This window comes from Callithrix jacchus, chromosome 13, assembly GCF_049354715.1.
Source record: "Callithrix jacchus isolate 240 chromosome 13, calJac240_pri, whole genome shotgun sequence".
NCBI classification, from domain to species: Eukaryota; Metazoa; Chordata; class Mammalia; order Primates; family Cebidae; genus Callithrix; species Callithrix jacchus.
Genome location: NC_133514.1, coordinates 112,926,756 through 112,943,941, shown reverse-complemented (window position 1 = coordinate 112,943,941; position 17,186 = coordinate 112,926,756). Strand labels below are relative to the sequence as shown.

The window sequence follows — 17,186 nt, the reverse complement described above, 5'->3', positions numbered from 1 at the left end:
CCAAGGACAAGATTTGACAGCCCACAATTACCTCTAGGCAAGACAACTGGCCCTATTTATGAACGCTGTTCTAGGCTCTGCTTGGCTCTCACTATGTGAGGGAGCCTTTCTCTCCTGACTCCTCCAGAAGTGGGGGTGAGGCTGCCCGGTATTAAGGAGGGAAGGATGTAGGCTGGGACTAAAGTAGTCGCAGGAATCTGACTACAAAACTCAGCTGTGCTGTGGGATAAATGCCCGCCCACATATTCACTACTATTGGTTCTTTGCCAGCATCAGGCCTGGGGCGCTCCCAGGGTCTCTGGATTTGACTTCTGTAATCGAATCTCAACAAGCAAAAGGTCCTTTTCACTCTCAAATCCACTGGCTGTTTCTTGGGGCTCATGACTGGTCTTCCTGCTAGGACTGAATTATGTAATGCCAAAAACCAATACTTCTACTCCATCAAACCTGCCGTCTCCATAAAGGAACACAAAGACCCTATGGAACCAGAGGATCTCACAGGTGAAGGTCTAGGGAAACTGTCCTGGAAAATTCCAGCACGAGGGGGAGCCTGGCTAGAGCCGCAAGTGTGAAAGCAGCCGGAAACTCAGCAAGGCAAGCCATACACAAGGGGAAGGAAGAAAAGAGTCACATTTTGCTAAAAAGAGGATTCAAAAGGTTAGGTAACCCTACAACTAGAAACTGAAATACAAAAAAAGTCGTAAGAATTAACCATTGAAAAAAAACCATGAATTGTAAATGAAGCTGAAGATCTGAAAGAAGAAAAGCCACTAGGCCAAAACAGCAGACATGAAAGCTACATTCAACAGAAAGAAAGGTTAAACTATTTTTGATCCAGAAAGTTGAAAGCCTAGGAAAAGCAGAAGGAAAATCTGAGGCTTAAAAAGAAAAAAAAGGTAAAAATTTGAAAGTGGGAGTAAAAAAAAAAAAAATTGGATATAGCAAACAAAACCATTAATATTACGGAAGTTCTGACGCAGGCCCAGTATTTTCCGTGTTATCTGGCAGCCTAGCAGCAGGTCTTTCAACTTCTGAAAGCATCTGCCTGCTCTCACCCTCCTCACAGGTGGCCTGACAGGACCACGAGCACCTATAAGGAACGCAGCTTGGCCTCAACAAACTTCCCTGTTCCTCCATCTTGTTAAATGAATGAGCTTAGAGAAGAGGCAGATGAATATAAAACACTCGTTTTATTTAAAAAAAAGGAAAAGCCTGTTTACCTGGTGATGATGTACCCTTGTAAAGTCTGGTTTTTTATACAATTCTTATCCCACAATAATCTCATATTTCATTAGCACCGTCATCAGCAAAGTGTAACGTTAACATCAGTGCTGTCAACTGATACCAGCTCTGGAAATTGGGGTTAGGGCCCGCATTACTTGGATTCCACTGAAGTGAAAATTTGTGATACATTCTGAACAAGATCAGGTGAAAAAATTCATGTTTGAATTAGCCATGGTTTTTTCAAAAAAGAATTTGTTTACAAAGTATTCAAACAAAACTCTAAAGTCGATGTTTAATCCTCTATGTTTAAGAACTCTGAAAGAAACAATTAAATACAGTGGATATAAAGAGAACTCTTATCTATGAAAAGATTTCTAAATGACCCCTATATAAACTTTAATGACCTGGTTCTATTTCCATGAAATATTAATAGTGACATGCTTTTTAATATGTCAAAACCCAAACACTGTATCATTCAGGCTAGCCTTCTTTCAGGGAGGTTTCATTACTGTGTCGGTTTTAATTTAGTCTTTTTGCTTAGTAGATGTTCTCCCAACTCACTCCAGCCTCCACATGGAAGGCTTTTGTAGATGAGCACCAACACTGGCTGACATCTTCCGTTAGTGACATGATTCTGCCTTCCAGCTTTTACTAAAATTTGATGGTTCTCAGCCTCCAGCCCTGCACAGGTCCTGGGACACCCAGAAATTATCTAGTTAACCCTGTACTAATTAAAATAAGGTACTGCATCAGGGTGTTAAGTAGACTACAAGGCAGGTCTTGTGAACAAAATTTTTTATTTACACACTGTATCTAGAAGCAGATACATAAATTCTTATACAATTAATTTCCAAAAATGTGCAAGAAATTACTATAATTTGTTTACAAACCAAAACACATATTAAAATCAATGGACTTTGGATAATTCATTCTGTGGTGTTCTCAGTACAAATGGTACACTCCTGATTTGAAACATACAGAAAAAGTGTAAACTACAGCCATCTGAATTGCAAGTATTAATTTCATGGCACTCCAACAACTATGAAATTTCTTTAACCCAACATGTATACTTACTACAAAATTCTATAAGAATTTTTCATAATCTCTGGATATAGAGTTTGGATCACTTTTCAGAAACAGCAACTACACACTTTGCCATGTTATGACTGATTAATAAAAAGAATGCTTATAAAAAACCTTCTTTACAGGATTAAAAAAGTATTAAAAGAAACCAAATTGGTGACTGCTAGTGCGCCGACACTTTGAGAGTTTTAAAGTTATCTGCAGAACTGGCTATTGTTCCTTATTAGAGTAATCAACAAAACTGTCTACTGCTGGTAGTGTGATTTCATTTTGAAATTGAGACTTCACGTTCGATGAAAAGCAATTAAGATTTAAATGAAAATGTACTATTCTGAATGATTCATAAAGCAGTATCTCTCATATACAATGTGAAATGTACAGTAATTAAAATTGGCATTTCTGAAAGCATTGTTACAAAGATATTTTAGACTTGTAGCACTAGCAGACATACTGCATTAACCTACATAAGATTTTAGTAACTTTTATCCTGTTTCAGTAATACTGACTCAAAAATTACAACGTATACTTTGGGTTCTGTTTCCTTTATGCCAATGATTTAGCCTTTTCGAACCTGATTTTCTTCAATAGCAAGATGGTTGCCCTGTCTGTGTAGCTGGTTTCCTTAAAAACTATTTTTAGTTCTATGATCATTTCCTGTGATATATTTTGACCTTCTAAATTTTCAGATTATTGCACCAAGTAGAGTTTTCCTTAGAAAGAGATAGAACGAGATATTTTTCAAGTACTTTCTACAGCCTTCTTATTATTTATAAAAATGCACAATAGTGTTATAGTAAGCCTAAAAATAGCTTCTGGCCTCCATCATGTTTCGTGATGAAATACTTAATAGAAAACAATTCTGATTCATCTATTATGGCAAATGGATACAGCTTTCCTGTTTTCTTTTCCTTGTCTTGAGCTCAGATTTTTAGAAGCACGTATTTAAAAAGCATTCATAGGCTGTGCCCATGTCATCTAAGTTACCTGCCAATAGAATCCTAAAATTTAACCAAATTGTATCTGGACCAAACTACATGATGCGTTTTCTCTCTCTCTTTTCCCTGTTTCCACTTTTAACCGGACTGTTTTCATATCATAGAAAGCCAGTCTTCCACATTCTGTTCCACAAATGGTTATCTTTCCACACAAAAGTAGAAAATGTCACAAAACATCTTTCTGCTTGCAAATTTAACTTTTTGGCAAATAGTCTGACTTTATCGGAATCTAACAATTTCAAACTAGATTAGAATAGGGCATATTAAAGTATATATTATGAATGTACAAAAGCACATCAAAATTTGGCTTTCTGAATTAGAACAGTATCAAGACTGTCCTCCACTAAAACACAAAATACAATTTTAAGAAACATTTAGATGAAAATCTGAATAATCTTGACACTAAGCGGGTAGACGGCATGATGAGAAAACACAGGGAATAGGTTATGTCCACATAAGACGGGTTCAGGGCAGTCCAAAGACCTCTGTGCACCATGATCTCACAAGGAGGACATGTAAATGCTTCTGGAGACACGGAGAAGCCATTTCAACATTTATTACTAATACACAGTGACTCTGTGACAAAACCTGTCATCTAATATAGATGCACAGGGACTTTTAACTCACCCTAGATATATTTTAAGTTGTTTTAAAAATAAATAGTTTTGCAAAAAAATAGTTTAAATGTCTGGCATTAATTTGATAACAAGCTTACAACTCTGTAATAGTTCTTAATCCAAATAGCTTATAATGAACACTTAAATTATATTATTACAGTATTACTCCATATTCCATCTTATTAGGAGAAAACATATCAGAAAATGAATGAGTCTTTGTAATAAGGTACAATTAACATCCCACCAAAATTAAGTACCTTTTCCCCTTTAAATCAAAATACCATAACACCATAATATTATGGCACTGTGCCTTTTCTTGGTAATATCTCAGTTCTGACCCTAAAAAACAAAGAGAAAAAAGTGAGGATTCAGATATGTTTGAATGACAAAGCCAGAAAGTTTGACCTAAAGCTTTACCCTCGTGTTTAAAGTGGGTAAGAGACTTTTCCTATCTCTTCCTTTAAGTGACAAAGGAAGAACCATCCCAAATTACATGTTTCATCTGAGATAGAAACATTTTCCTTTAAAGCTGCGTAGCTGAAATTTTTCTGGACAGGGCAATCCCGAAATACTACATCCACTGCAGAACTGTTAAATGAATAAACACTCTGCGTTTGAAAATAACTAAAAATTACTGAATATAGCATCCCTCCCCAACAACCGACTCAAAGATATAAAATTATTACCATGGCAAATTACTGAAGATTTAGCTAGATTTTAAAAACCTATTTTTAAATGGCAGTAGGTATGATAGACAATATGACTTTCACATTATCTAATACGGTTTTAATACTTTTCTCACATTGTGAGAAAAATTGCTCCACAATTTCCCCAATGTTTAAAGTCATCAAGGGTTCTCTTTATAGTGGGGGTAAGGAATGGTCAAAATCCAGCACACTTTTATAGTAACTACATAGAAGAAAAATATAAATCCAACTTTAAAACAAAGTTTTCCTTCTATTCAAATCAATTTAAAACTTTTTATAAACATTAATGCTGCAAGGGAATCCATTTGTGAAAATTAGTTGACCAAGCTAAAGAAATCACAGATAAAACATTTACCAAAAGAAAGTATAGGTAACACACACCAAAAATGCTATCACAGGAAACTATGATCATCTAATATTTCTTTAATAATAATTCTAGTTCCATAGGTTTTTGTGTTATGCCAATTTGTACCCGAGTTTAATTACAGAAAAGGCAACAATTCCTAAACTGGTGGTATACATTTCTTTACAATTTTTAAATGTAAGGCCATTTCTTAAAATAGACAAACTATAAGATGAAAATGAAGGCAACAGAAAAATTCAACTTTTCACAACCAAAAAACTTAGCACAACCTCAGAAATAATTTAGAAAAAATTATGTTGTTGTTATATGTTGTAGATCTCCGTTCCATTACCCAAGATGATGTCAATTCATGATTTTAAATAAATCTTTTTAAAGAGATTAAAAACTCAGCTTCAGTGTGTATGTAAATTCTGTGTTTTATCACATCACACAGGTATGTTCATTCAACACTATCTTTTGAAAATGGGCCATTTAAAAAGACATAGCAATTTCCATTCTGTAAATTTCATTCAACTTTACTTAGGGTTGAATACACATGAAATGTGCTTTTAATGCATAAAAATCACAGTGGATAGCAGCAAAGGACTGGGCGGGGGGCATTGAGGAGAATTTGATAATTCACATTGTGATTATTCTGCACATTGATGAAAGATAATTCACACCTCTAAAAACCTCGACTTCCCTTTTTAAAGAACCAAAAGAAACCCAAGACACCTTGCTGACACTTCCCCACCCCTAAGCAAACGGATGACTCTTACACATCAAACTGAAATGGTTATGGCAGCAAACGATTTTGATGGCAATGAAAGTCTGTAAACTGTATTTCAATCTCTTTTCCTTATTCCCAAAGTGCAAGATGCAGGGTTCTCAGTCTTTCAGTAGTGCTTCTCCTGTAAATAATCCTTCATTTTGTTTGGCAAAGGCAGTTTCTGAATTAAGTCTATCCTGGTATACTGACGTATCACAAAACGACATAGGTACTGCAGCGAGCGCACCTGCATGAACCGGGACACTGGGTTGGTCAGTCTGACGGGGTAAGTTGCAGATCCAGGCAGCCGAGACCTTGAATAACAAAAAGCTCCATTTTCAGAGTCCCTGATTGAATGCTCAATTAGATCAACTATGGACGTGTGTCCTTCCACATCTGGCTGTTCATAAAAGCTAAACCTACCGTTTGAGTGCTCAATTCTAGTGTGAAGTGTTTTACCATGGGAACGAAAGCTCAAGCTTAAAAGATAACGGTCGTCAGAACTGTCCCGGACAAGAAAAGAACCATCTGGCACGTTTGCTAGCTTCCCTTCTGCCTCCCAACGTGTGATTGGTCCCCAGTACCATCCTTGTTTTGCAAGTTTTTTCAGCTCCTCTGTAAGGCTTGTCACAACCATGGGACCACTACTTTGCACTGAGTCATAAACTCTTGCAACCCCAGGAGCAGAGTTAGGATCAAAATTCAAATGACAGCGCATACTTTCAGCCACATGGGCCTCTGTGCCAGGGAGTCCACCGAAGTTCCTTTGGATTTGATTATTCTGCATTGGAGGTAGCAATGGTGAGAGTGGAGGGACATCATCGTGACCTGCCCTCGGGCTCTGCAACATGACTCCCGTGGTGCCAATCAACAAGCCATTCACCGACTGATCCACAAAGATCTCTGGGGCAACAACGAGGTCCTGGTCTACCTGACTCTCGTCCTCTGGGAAAGAGCGCCCTCCCACTTGAGGAGGAACCGCAGAGACTTCCATGGGAGAAGAACTGTCCAGGCAATAGCTACGTGATCCTTCCAAAGGATACATCCCCTCATCTAAAGGCACAGTATACTGAATGTAGTCCTGAGGCATAAGTCCAATAACGACAGGCACATGTTCATCCAGGTGAAGATGCAGGTCTCCGTTATGTGAAGCCGAGCTCTTCAGTGAATTGGCTTGCTCTTGGCACGCGGTGTCAGGCTGGAGGTCGTGGAAATCCTTCCGGACGCCATTCAGGGCTGGACTCGGGCTGGAAGAGTGAACCAAGGCCTTGACTCTCACCTCCATCTTGATGCACGTCTCCTCGGAGTTTGTGGGCCGAAGAGGCCACGGTGTGGGACTGTAGTGATGGCTGCGGAGGGAGGTGGACCTTATCGGCCTCTGAGCTCTCACGTCTTTAAAGACTATGGGTGCTGAGGAGGAGGAGAAGGTGTCCTCGTCGGCACAGCTCCCAGAGGGTGTGCCTGCCTTGCCTTTCTTCTGTTTTGCAGAAAGCCGCCTTTTCAGCGTACCCATCAGGCTCTCGCTTTTCGATCTGTTTTTTCCGCCTTTTTCATCTTCACTGTTGATATCGCAGCTGGCCATATCTTTACCGTAGCAGCTCCCAAATAAGGAATCATCTTTTCCAAAGTCACTGGCTAGCGATGGTTGTTGTACTACCATGAAATCAGTTTCTTCTTTACTTTTATTCAAGTTAAAAGATTTCCGGAAGGTTTTAAGACTGATTTTCTTCATTATGACTAGTTACCTAATCCAAGGGATCAGAATTTCTTCCTGGAATATTATCCCCGAACATCTGGAGAGCCTGCAAGGCTGCATCTATGTACTTTTCCTGCTTCATTTAACCTTTGGAGCCATTTTCTGAAAAACAAAAAAAAAAGAAAGAAAGAGTCATATTAAAAAATATTTCCACCAAAGTTTTATTTTAGTCAGTTTTAATCCTTTAGCTTTTAAACAAGAACGCCCCAGTCTTTTCTTAATGTCAGCTCTGCTAGGACTGGGATTTCTTTCTGTCGCACCCAGCAGAGCAGAACACTGTCTACTACACAATGAGCATGTGCTGAATATTTGATCATGTTTATAAAGAAAAAGCTTGCATCTACCTTTCTTTTCTCTGGCACCTCGCTTTTTGGTACAATCTCTAAAGTGTGGGCCCGTGTTCGCATTCTTCAGCTGGACTCCAGGCTAGACCTGCGCACTCCTGCAGCACTGACCCAGACTGCTCCTCCGCTGCCCGCCCGAGTCCCAGCGTGACACTCAGCAAAGGCGCTCCGTAGAACTGGAAAAACAAGCCTAGTCAGCTCCTCAACACCTTATGTATATTTTAATATTCAAGCAGGCGCCAAAATAAACAAAAAGATTTCATTATTTACGATAAATTATCTAGAGATGTTCCTCTATACTCAGGACTTCCTTGAGAATAGGCTCATTCACCATCAAGTTCTCCAAGCACAGAGGAGAGAGAAGCCAAATGTGTGCAGGCTGAAAAGCTTTCATCTCTGAAGTACACCCATAAAAACGAGATGTGTCTAGTTTTGATCTATTTGGAAGATTATGAAACATATTTCCAAAATTATTATTTCTTACTTTTTTGCAATTTCCCGTGGCAAATTTTTACTTCTGTGTCCAGAAATACGTTTTCTGAACTTTTTTTGTACATTGTTCTACCACTGAAATACAAGATTTCAATTCTGTAAAGACTTTCTAAGTCGTTTCACAGGAAGAAATCTTGGTTCCATAAACCACGTTAAGCGATCCTAGTAACACTGCTTCACAAAGGCCTTCTGTTTAAACTGTGCAGAAAGTTTTCTTTCCTCCAGGGCCATGTGCTGCCTTCTCTGCAGCCATCAGAGTATAATGCCTTGACAAGGCAATTTGCTTGAACTTGAGCGAAATGCTAATAAAATCCAGAACAAGATTCTGACCTCCCAAACCAGCAGTTTAGCGTCACTCAGTTTCTTGGCAAAAGACTCTGGCTCTAGCTTTGATCCCATTCATGAATTCACTCCGCATTTGCTAAGCTCCTACTCAGCCTCCGCTGAGTCATCTTGGTTCAGCCCTGTGTGGCAATATGCAGGTTGATAAATAACTGACGGTCTCCTAATCTAGTAAGAGAGACAGACAGATGTATGAACAGATACACTGTAGTATCAACCCTTCAGTCACATAATAGTACACAGGAGAGAGAACCTGGTAAATGTCTCCTTTTAGTTTTGGATAGGATTTGGGTGGTGTACAGATGGAATCATTCTTACTAAAAACCACCCAGATCAGACAACCTATCAGGGGATCAGTAATATCATGTGCCCAAAAGAAGAAGCAATTTTTATAAGTCTCCTGTCATGCACTACATTTCTGAACAAGTTATAAAAAATAAAAAATTTAAAATATCTGAAGCACGTTACTTTTAAATAATAAATGAAGCCGTATATTAGGTGAACTCACTGTCTTAGTCGCATGTCTTCTACTCAAGCATAATGATGTATTACAACTGCCAGAATCAGTAACTGATTAACCCTCCTAAATGTGAGATTCCAATAGTTCTGCTTCCCAGTATCACCCCAAAAACATGAGAGACTGGCAACCACAGTAAAAGTATTTGGCTATTACCTACTTGAAAATGATACCTTTTTCAACTACCAATCCATATTTGTAAGCTATTCATCAATACTAATATTAAAGAAAAAAATTCAATCCTAGACATTACAAACCATAAAAAGTTCTATTAGGCCATATGGTCTTTTATCTCTTCCCTTCAATTTCAAGGCAAAGATTACTCTAAAATTTTTAAGAGTATCTGTTTTTCTGTTTGCACATCCAAAAATATATGCCATCTTTTTATAGGATTACCATCTGTCTTGTGCCTAAGTAAATGTTCTGAATTAGTTTTACTGCTTTTCTAATTGTAAAATTTTAAGTTTACACATATACTTGAAAATATATATAAAGTTTCAATGGAAAAAGCTTTCGACATTCAAATACTTTATATGAGTAAAGGATAGCATCTTCAAATAATTTCAACCTCTTCTTAAAGAAATGACTTGAGGTAGTCAGTCATCATAACACACAATTAAAAAATTAGATCAAACAACTACTTAAATCTTCCATAAACAAAACAGCTTTATTATCCCCCTTGTACGAAATGAGGAAACTGGGTATCAGAGAGATTCAAATTTGCCCAACAAAGTCAAACAATTTGCTACTAGAAACAGCAGATCCAAAATCTAAACCTGGCTGCTATCTGCAAAACTCACATTCTTTCCCTATGCCAAACTGCCCTACCTGCCAGTCTACTGCTTACATCAGTGGTTCTCAAACATTCTGGTCTCAGAACCCCTTTATTCTGTTAAAAATTATTGGAAGACAAGCAGCAGCACTGTTTATGTGGGTTGTGTCAACTGAAATGTACCCTCCTAGAAAATAAAACGGGCTGGGCACAGTGGCTAGCACCTGTAATCACAGCACTTTGGGAGGCCGAGGGAGGTAGATCACCAGAGGTTAAGAGTTCAAGACCACCCTGGTAAACATAGTGAAACCCTGTCTCTACTAAAAATATAAAAAAAAAAAATTAGGTGGCGTGTGCCTGTAATCCCAACTACTCAGGAGGCTGAGGCAGGAGATTTGCTTGAGATCAGAAGATGGAGGTTGTAGTGAGCCAAGATCGCACCACTGTACTCCAGCCTGGGCAACAAGAGTGAAAACACAGTCTCAAAAAAAAAAAAACCCCAAAGAAAATTTGTTATTTATTTATTTATTGAGGACACAGAGTATCACTGTCTTGGCCAGGCATGATCTTGGCTCACTGCAACCTCAATCTCCCAGGTTCAGGAGATGCTCCTACCTCAGCCTCCCAAGTAGTTGGTATTATAGGCATGCACCACCATGCTTGGCTAATTTTGTCTATTTTTTTTTTGTAGAGATGAGGTCTATGTTGCCCAGGCTGGACTTGAACTCCTGACCTCAAGCAATTCTCCTACCTCAGCTTCCCAAAGTGCTGGGATTACAGGTGTGAGGCACTGTGCCCAGTCTAATTTTAAATTTATTTTAAAATGACAATATACTCATTACATGTTAACATAAACAACATTTTTATGAATGGTAATAAAAATCAGTGAAAGTAGCACCACTTTACATTACTGTAAATCTCTTCTGCCTGACTTAAAGGACGATAGCTACTAGACCCTCATGTTGGCTTCTGCACTGAATCCGCTACAGTACAGAAGCCCTCTCTAGTCTCGGCAGAGGATACATATAAGATCCTCAGTGGATGCCTCAAACCACAGATAGTACAGATCCCTATATAAAGTATACTTTGCTTTTTTTCTATACACATATAACTATGATAAATATTAATTTTTAAATTAGGCACAGTAAAAGATTAACAACTATAATTTATTTTAAAAATTGAACAATTATAGCAATATATTGTAATAAAAGCTATGAGAATGTGGACTCTCTCTCACACAAAGCATCTTCCTCACCAAAAGCATTGGCAGCAAAGGCCAAAATAGACAAATGGGACCTAATCAAACTCCACAGCTTCTGCACAGCAAAAGAAAGTCTCTAGCGTGAATCGGCAACCAACAGAATGGGAAAAAATTTCTGCAGTTTACCCATCTGACAAAGGTCTGATATCCAGAATTTACAAAGAACTCAAACAGATTTACAGGAAAAAAACAAACAAGCCCATTCAAAACTGAGCAAAGGATATGAACAGACACTTTACAAAAGAAGACATATATGAGGCCAACAATCATATGAAAAAATGCTCATCGTCACTGGTCATCAGAGAGATGCAAATCAAAACCACATTGAGATACCATCTCACGCCTGTTAGAATGGCAATCATTAAAAAATCTGGAGACAACAGATGCTAGAGAGGATGTGGAGAAAAAGGAACACTTTTACACTGTTGGTGGGAGTGTAAATTAGTTCAACCATTGTGGAAGACAGTGTGGCGATTCCTCAAGGCCTTAGAAATAGAAATTCCATTTGACGCAGCAATCCCATTACTGGGTATATATCCAAAGGACTATAAATCGTTCTACTATAAGGACACATGCACACGAATGTTCATTGCAGCACTGTTTACAATAGCAAAGACCTGGAATCAACCCAAATGCCCACTGATGATAGACTGGATTGGGAAAATGTGGCACATATACAATATGAAATATTATGCAGCAATCAGAAATGATGAGTTTGTGTCATTTGTAGGGACATGGATGAAGCTGGAGAACATCATTCTCAGCAAACTGACACAAGAACAGAAAATGAAACACCGCATATTCTCACTCATAGGCGGGTGATGAAAAATGAGAACACATGGACACAGGGAGGGGAGTATTAAACACTGGGGTCTATTGGGGGGAAAAGGGGAGGGCCAGCGGGAGGGGGAGGTGGGGAGGGATAGCCTGGGGAGAAATGCCAAATGTGGGTGAAGGGGAGAAAGGAAGCAAAACACACTGCCATGTGTGTACCTATGCAACTGTCTTGCATGTTCTGTACATGTACCCCAAAACCTAAAATGCAATAAAAAATTTAAAAAAAAAAAAAGCATCTTCCTGTACTGCACTGACCTGTGGGTAACCTATCCACCGTGGGTGACTGAAACTGTGCATAGCGGGACTACCGTATGCAGTTTTAATTAAAGTGTAAGAAGAACATTCAGCCTCCTCCAGATACATAGTTGGAAAAAGGAAGAATATATTTTATTTAATAATCTTTCCATATTAACTATGGATATTTTTCTTTGATATGATATCAAAATTCAAGGAATGATAGTTTCTTAATGTAAAATTGCCCTGTAAAATCTGAAACCATAACAAGAAATTTTTTACTCTATAACATTCAAACCCATTGGTCCACCTTGCATTTTGAACAAATCTTATATGCATCATGGTTTTCTAACATCATATATTAGTAATTTCATTATACAATATGACAAACTCATATTCGTGAATATCACCACTGCTTTCATTAGAAAAGCCTTTAAAGTACTGAAAAGCAGTTAAGTCAACAGTGGTAGAGACAAGCTTTCCACAACTGTAATTTTTGCTTGAAACATGGAATTTGGGCTGGGTGTGGTGGCTCACGCCTATAATCCCAGCACTCTGGGAGGCCGAGGTGGGTGGATCACTTGAGGTCAGGAGTTCAAGACCAGCCTGGCCCACGTGATGAAACCCCGACTCTACTAAAAATACAAACATTAGCTGGGCATTGTGGCTCACACTTGTAATCCCACCTACTCAGGAGGCTGAAGCAAGAGAATCACTTGAACCCAGGAAGTAGAGGCTGTGATGGGTCAAGATCACACCACTGCACTCCAGCCTGGGCAACACAGCAAGACTCCAGCTCCAAAAAAAAAAAAAAAGAAAGAAACTTTTAATTTTATCACTGGTAACAATATTGTCACTTGTTTTTATTGAAGTGACAGGCTGATGTTGATCATTTATGGGAAAATATCTATTAAAACTCAGATGGAATAATCATGTGTGTCGGTTGATTGTTGTTTTTAGTAAAAGCAGTTATTTCACAAAATAAGAAGCTAGTTAGCTAGTGTGGCCAGCAATTCAAACAACAAGCGCTTCCCCTGAAGACACTCTTCCTTCTTCAGTATGTACTGAAAAGTACCTTCCAAATATTCACATTTCATAAAAAGGATTTTACAAAGATGAATACTCAGGGTGACGATTTAATAAAATTAATAACTTTTATAGCTTCATCAATGGTATCCTTAAGTATAACCAAATTTTTTTTTTCTTTTTACTAAAATGCTTGGTTCTTACTAAAGTAAAGAGCATACAACTATTACATGACTAGTATTACAGTTTGGTGCCACTGCCTTGGCTCATGGTACGGCATCATCAGTTTTATCCACCATTGCTTTCTGTACCATCGGTGAAAAAGGCAAATGATGTTTCAGCATTATTATGAAAGAGGATCCACAGACCAGAGCCACAGGCTTAAAGTATCTGCGAAGGCATTTAAAAGAACAAAAAGAAAGACTTTAACATAAAGCAAAGAATCCACATAAAAAGTTAACAAGATGAGCTGATAGCGCTGTAAATATCTCTCTGCACCATAAGTTGCACTGTCAATTTCTGAACCTGCATCGTTCATGTACTTTCTTCTCAGTTTCTTAGATTCAACTCCACTGCTCCTAAACCTGTGAGAACACTATCTGCCATTCCCTTAGGAAAAAAAAGAAAAAATAAGAGATAACCAAAGTTGTCCCAGAAAGGGAGTAAAGAAAAAGGAGAAATGGAACAGACCATATAATAAAAAAGAATTACAATATAAATATATGATAAGACGTAGACTACAAAATGTTTTTTTCAACCAATACATATAAATGGGGTAAATTCAACTATGAGAAGAAAAATATTTTAAGATCTGGTTTTTGGAAAGCAACAATCATGTTATATACGGAAAGGATACACTAAAACAAATTATCTCAAAAAGTTTCAAAAGTATCAAAGTTTCAAAACACTGTAAAATTTCTCCAGTAGTCCACTCTTTCCAACTGTTCTCGTCTTCATCGTACCTGTGATTTTCTTACGCTACCAGATAGCTGTACTCAGTGTGTTCTACTTGAGATAGGAATGTTTTCAGTAGTGGTCACTGCTGTATCTCCAACACCAAAGATAGCTCCTGGGCGTGGCTGATGCTCAGATGCAAACTTTGTATTTAAATTCATTATGCAGTTTAAACACATGAACAAATAAGTATACTTTGGAAAATGATTTCTATAAAAGTAGTACTCAGGAGGCTGAGGCAGGAGAATTGCCTGAATCCAGGAGGCGGAGGTTGCGGTGAGCCGAGATTGTGCCATTGCACTCCAGCCTGGGTAACAAGAGCGAAACTCTGTCTCAACAAAAAAAAAAAAAAAAAAGTGCTGATTGATTTGGAAATAAATAAATGCAGGTGGCTAAAAATGTTTTCTGCAGAATCAGGTACAGGCAAAACCACTCTAAAAGACTAGGGAAACAGTCCTCAAAATAAAAAAAAAAAGAAAGAAAAAAAAAACCCTAGTCCTATAATAAATAATAGGTCAGGTACAGTGGCTCACGCCTGTCATCCCAGCACTTTGGGACGCTGAGGTGGGTGGATCACTTGAGGTCAGGAGTTCGAGGCCAGCCTAGCCAACATGGTGAAACTCCGTCTCTACCAAAAAATATAAAAATTAGTTGGGCATGATAGTATGCGCTTGCAGTCCCAGGTACTCAGAGGCTAAGGTGGGAGGATTGCTGGTACCTGAGAGGCAGAGGTTGCAGTGAGCCAAGATCACGCCACTGCACTCTAGCGTGGCGCATGGCGACAGAGCAAGACTCTGTCTCAAAAAAAAAATCCACTATGATACCTTGAAAAAAAAAACACCTAGGCCTTTGTACAAAGATTGCTTTGCAAAGGCAATTAACTTCTCAATCTTCTTAAACAAAGTGCTAAACTAGAAATCCTAGATGTGTTATATAAGGACACAGATTATATAATTTAGACTGATACAGAGTTCAGTCAATAGATATTTAAAGAAAACACGCTGGTTCTACATTTAGAAATTAATGAAAGAGTGTACTTACTTGTTTTAATTTAAAATAAAATGTTTAAAGTACACGAGTCCCTAGTTCAGTGAAGTTTTTTAGTTAACTGACAAATACCAATTCTGAAAAATTTGGGGGAAAAAAAAAGGAGTCCTGTAACAGAAAAGAATGGAGAAAGGCACAGGCTAGCAATGAGGAAGCTGGAGTAACAACGATGAGACGACACTGCATTCAAGAGGAACTGGTCAAACAAAATGAAAAGGGGCAGATTATGAAAAGTATAAGCCATAATATAATGATAAAATCTGCCAAAAACCTTTGCACATAAAATGGAACAGCATTTAAATGTCTCTTTCAGCCAAGGAAAATGGAAGTAAACAAAAATGAAGAACATAGCAAAATTAAATTACATAATTAATCTATCTTTTAGACATATGGAATTCTGTACCCTAAAAAATGAGAACCCATCTCCAAGAACTTACGGAACAGTTACTAAAGGCCCCAATGAAAACCTTCATGAATTTTAAAAGTCAGAGAGATCTCCTTAATTAACCACAAGGCAATACAACTAAACAGAAAGAACAAAAAATAATTAAGTAAACTAAAATCATCAAACATCTTTAAATAATTCAAGTCAGAAACAAAAATCTCAAAATGAACAAAAACAGTATACTAACAATGAAAATGCTATATATTGGCTGAGCACAGTGGCTCACGCCTGTAATACCAGCACTTTGGGAGACTGAGGCAGGCAGATCATTTGAAGTTAATTCAACAGCAGCCTGGCCAACATGGTGAAACCCTGTCTCTACTAAAAATATAAAACTTAGCCAGGCGTGGTAGTAGGCACCTGTAATCCAAGCTACTTGGGAGGCTGAGGCAGGAGAATCGCTTAAACCCAGGAGGCAGAGGCTGCAGTGAGCCAGGATCGCGCCACTGCACTCCAGTCTGGGCGACAGAGTGAGACTCCATCTCGGGAAAAAAGAAAAAGAAAATGCTACATACCAAAATCTATGTGATTCTGCAAGACCCTACAGAAAAATTCAAAGATTTAAACATTTACAAAACTAAATGGTATGGAATTAAAAGAAATAAATTATGCATTCAATTCAAGAAGTAATTATAAACCCCCAGCCAGCAAAAGAAAAATCAGGAAAAATAAAGATAAAAGCACAAATTAATGAATTAGAAAATAGAAAGTAACAGGATTAAAACTTACAACAGTTGATTCTTTGATTACACAAGAGAAAACTCAATTGGAAAACAACTAGTTGGCATAATCAAGAAAGGGAAATGTGCTTATACAAAATTGGAAATAGAGCAATAACCACACATTCATGAGAAATCAAAATGTGCAAAATTACTTTGAAAATTCTATGACAATTAATTTGAAATTCAGATGAAAAGGATAATTTTACAGTAAAATATATATTACCAAAATTTGCAGCAGAAGACACAGGAATCCAAAAAAAGCTAATAATTGTCAAAGAAACTGAGAAAGTGATCAAGGAGCTACCAAGGCTCTTTTCCCTTTAGGAGAACACACGTGCTGATAAGGGCTTAAGACAACTATTTCCCAACCTGACCAACACGGTGAAACCCTGACTCTATTAAAAATACAAAAAGTAGCCATGCATGGTGACGTGTGCCTGTAGTCCCAGCTACTCTGGAGGCTGAGGCAGGAGAACTGCTTGACCCGGGAGGCGCAGGTTGCAGTGAGCTGAGATCGTGCCATGGTACTTTAGCTTGGCGACAGCGCAAGACTCCGTCTCAGAAAAAAATAAAATAAAATAAAATAAAATCCAAAGAATTTCAGTGTAATGAAAATTGTTCTATATCTTGATTGTGGCAGTGTTTATATGACCAAATGAATTTGTCAGAATTCCATAAAATGCAACTAAAAAAGATGAT

General features: G+C 38.0%; 1 protein-coding gene across 7 annotated transcripts in view; it reads right to left on the bottom strand.

Moving 5' to 3' along the window:
* Positions 1-2,004: 2,004 nt before the first annotated feature.
* The window catches only part of SOCS6 (suppressor of cytokine signaling 6), a 38,541-nt gene continuing 23,359 nt past the window's right edge, over positions 2,005-17,186 (bottom strand). For 5 of the 7 annotated variants that reach the window (XM_078347000.1, XM_078346997.1, XM_078346996.1 and 2 more), the window contains 2 exons: positions 7,839-8,014; positions 2,005-7,596 (listed from right to left, as the gene is read on the bottom strand). In XM_078347000.1, coding sequence (XP_078203126.1) covers positions 5,866-7,470 — 1,605 coding nt within the window. In that variant the 5' untranslated portion in view covers positions 7,471-7,596; positions 7,839-8,014 and the 3' untranslated portion in view covers positions 2,005-5,865. The remainder of the gene's footprint in view (positions 7,597-7,838; positions 8,015-17,186) is intronic. The other 2 variants (XM_035271333.3, XM_002757323.7) reach the window with 1 other exon arrangement.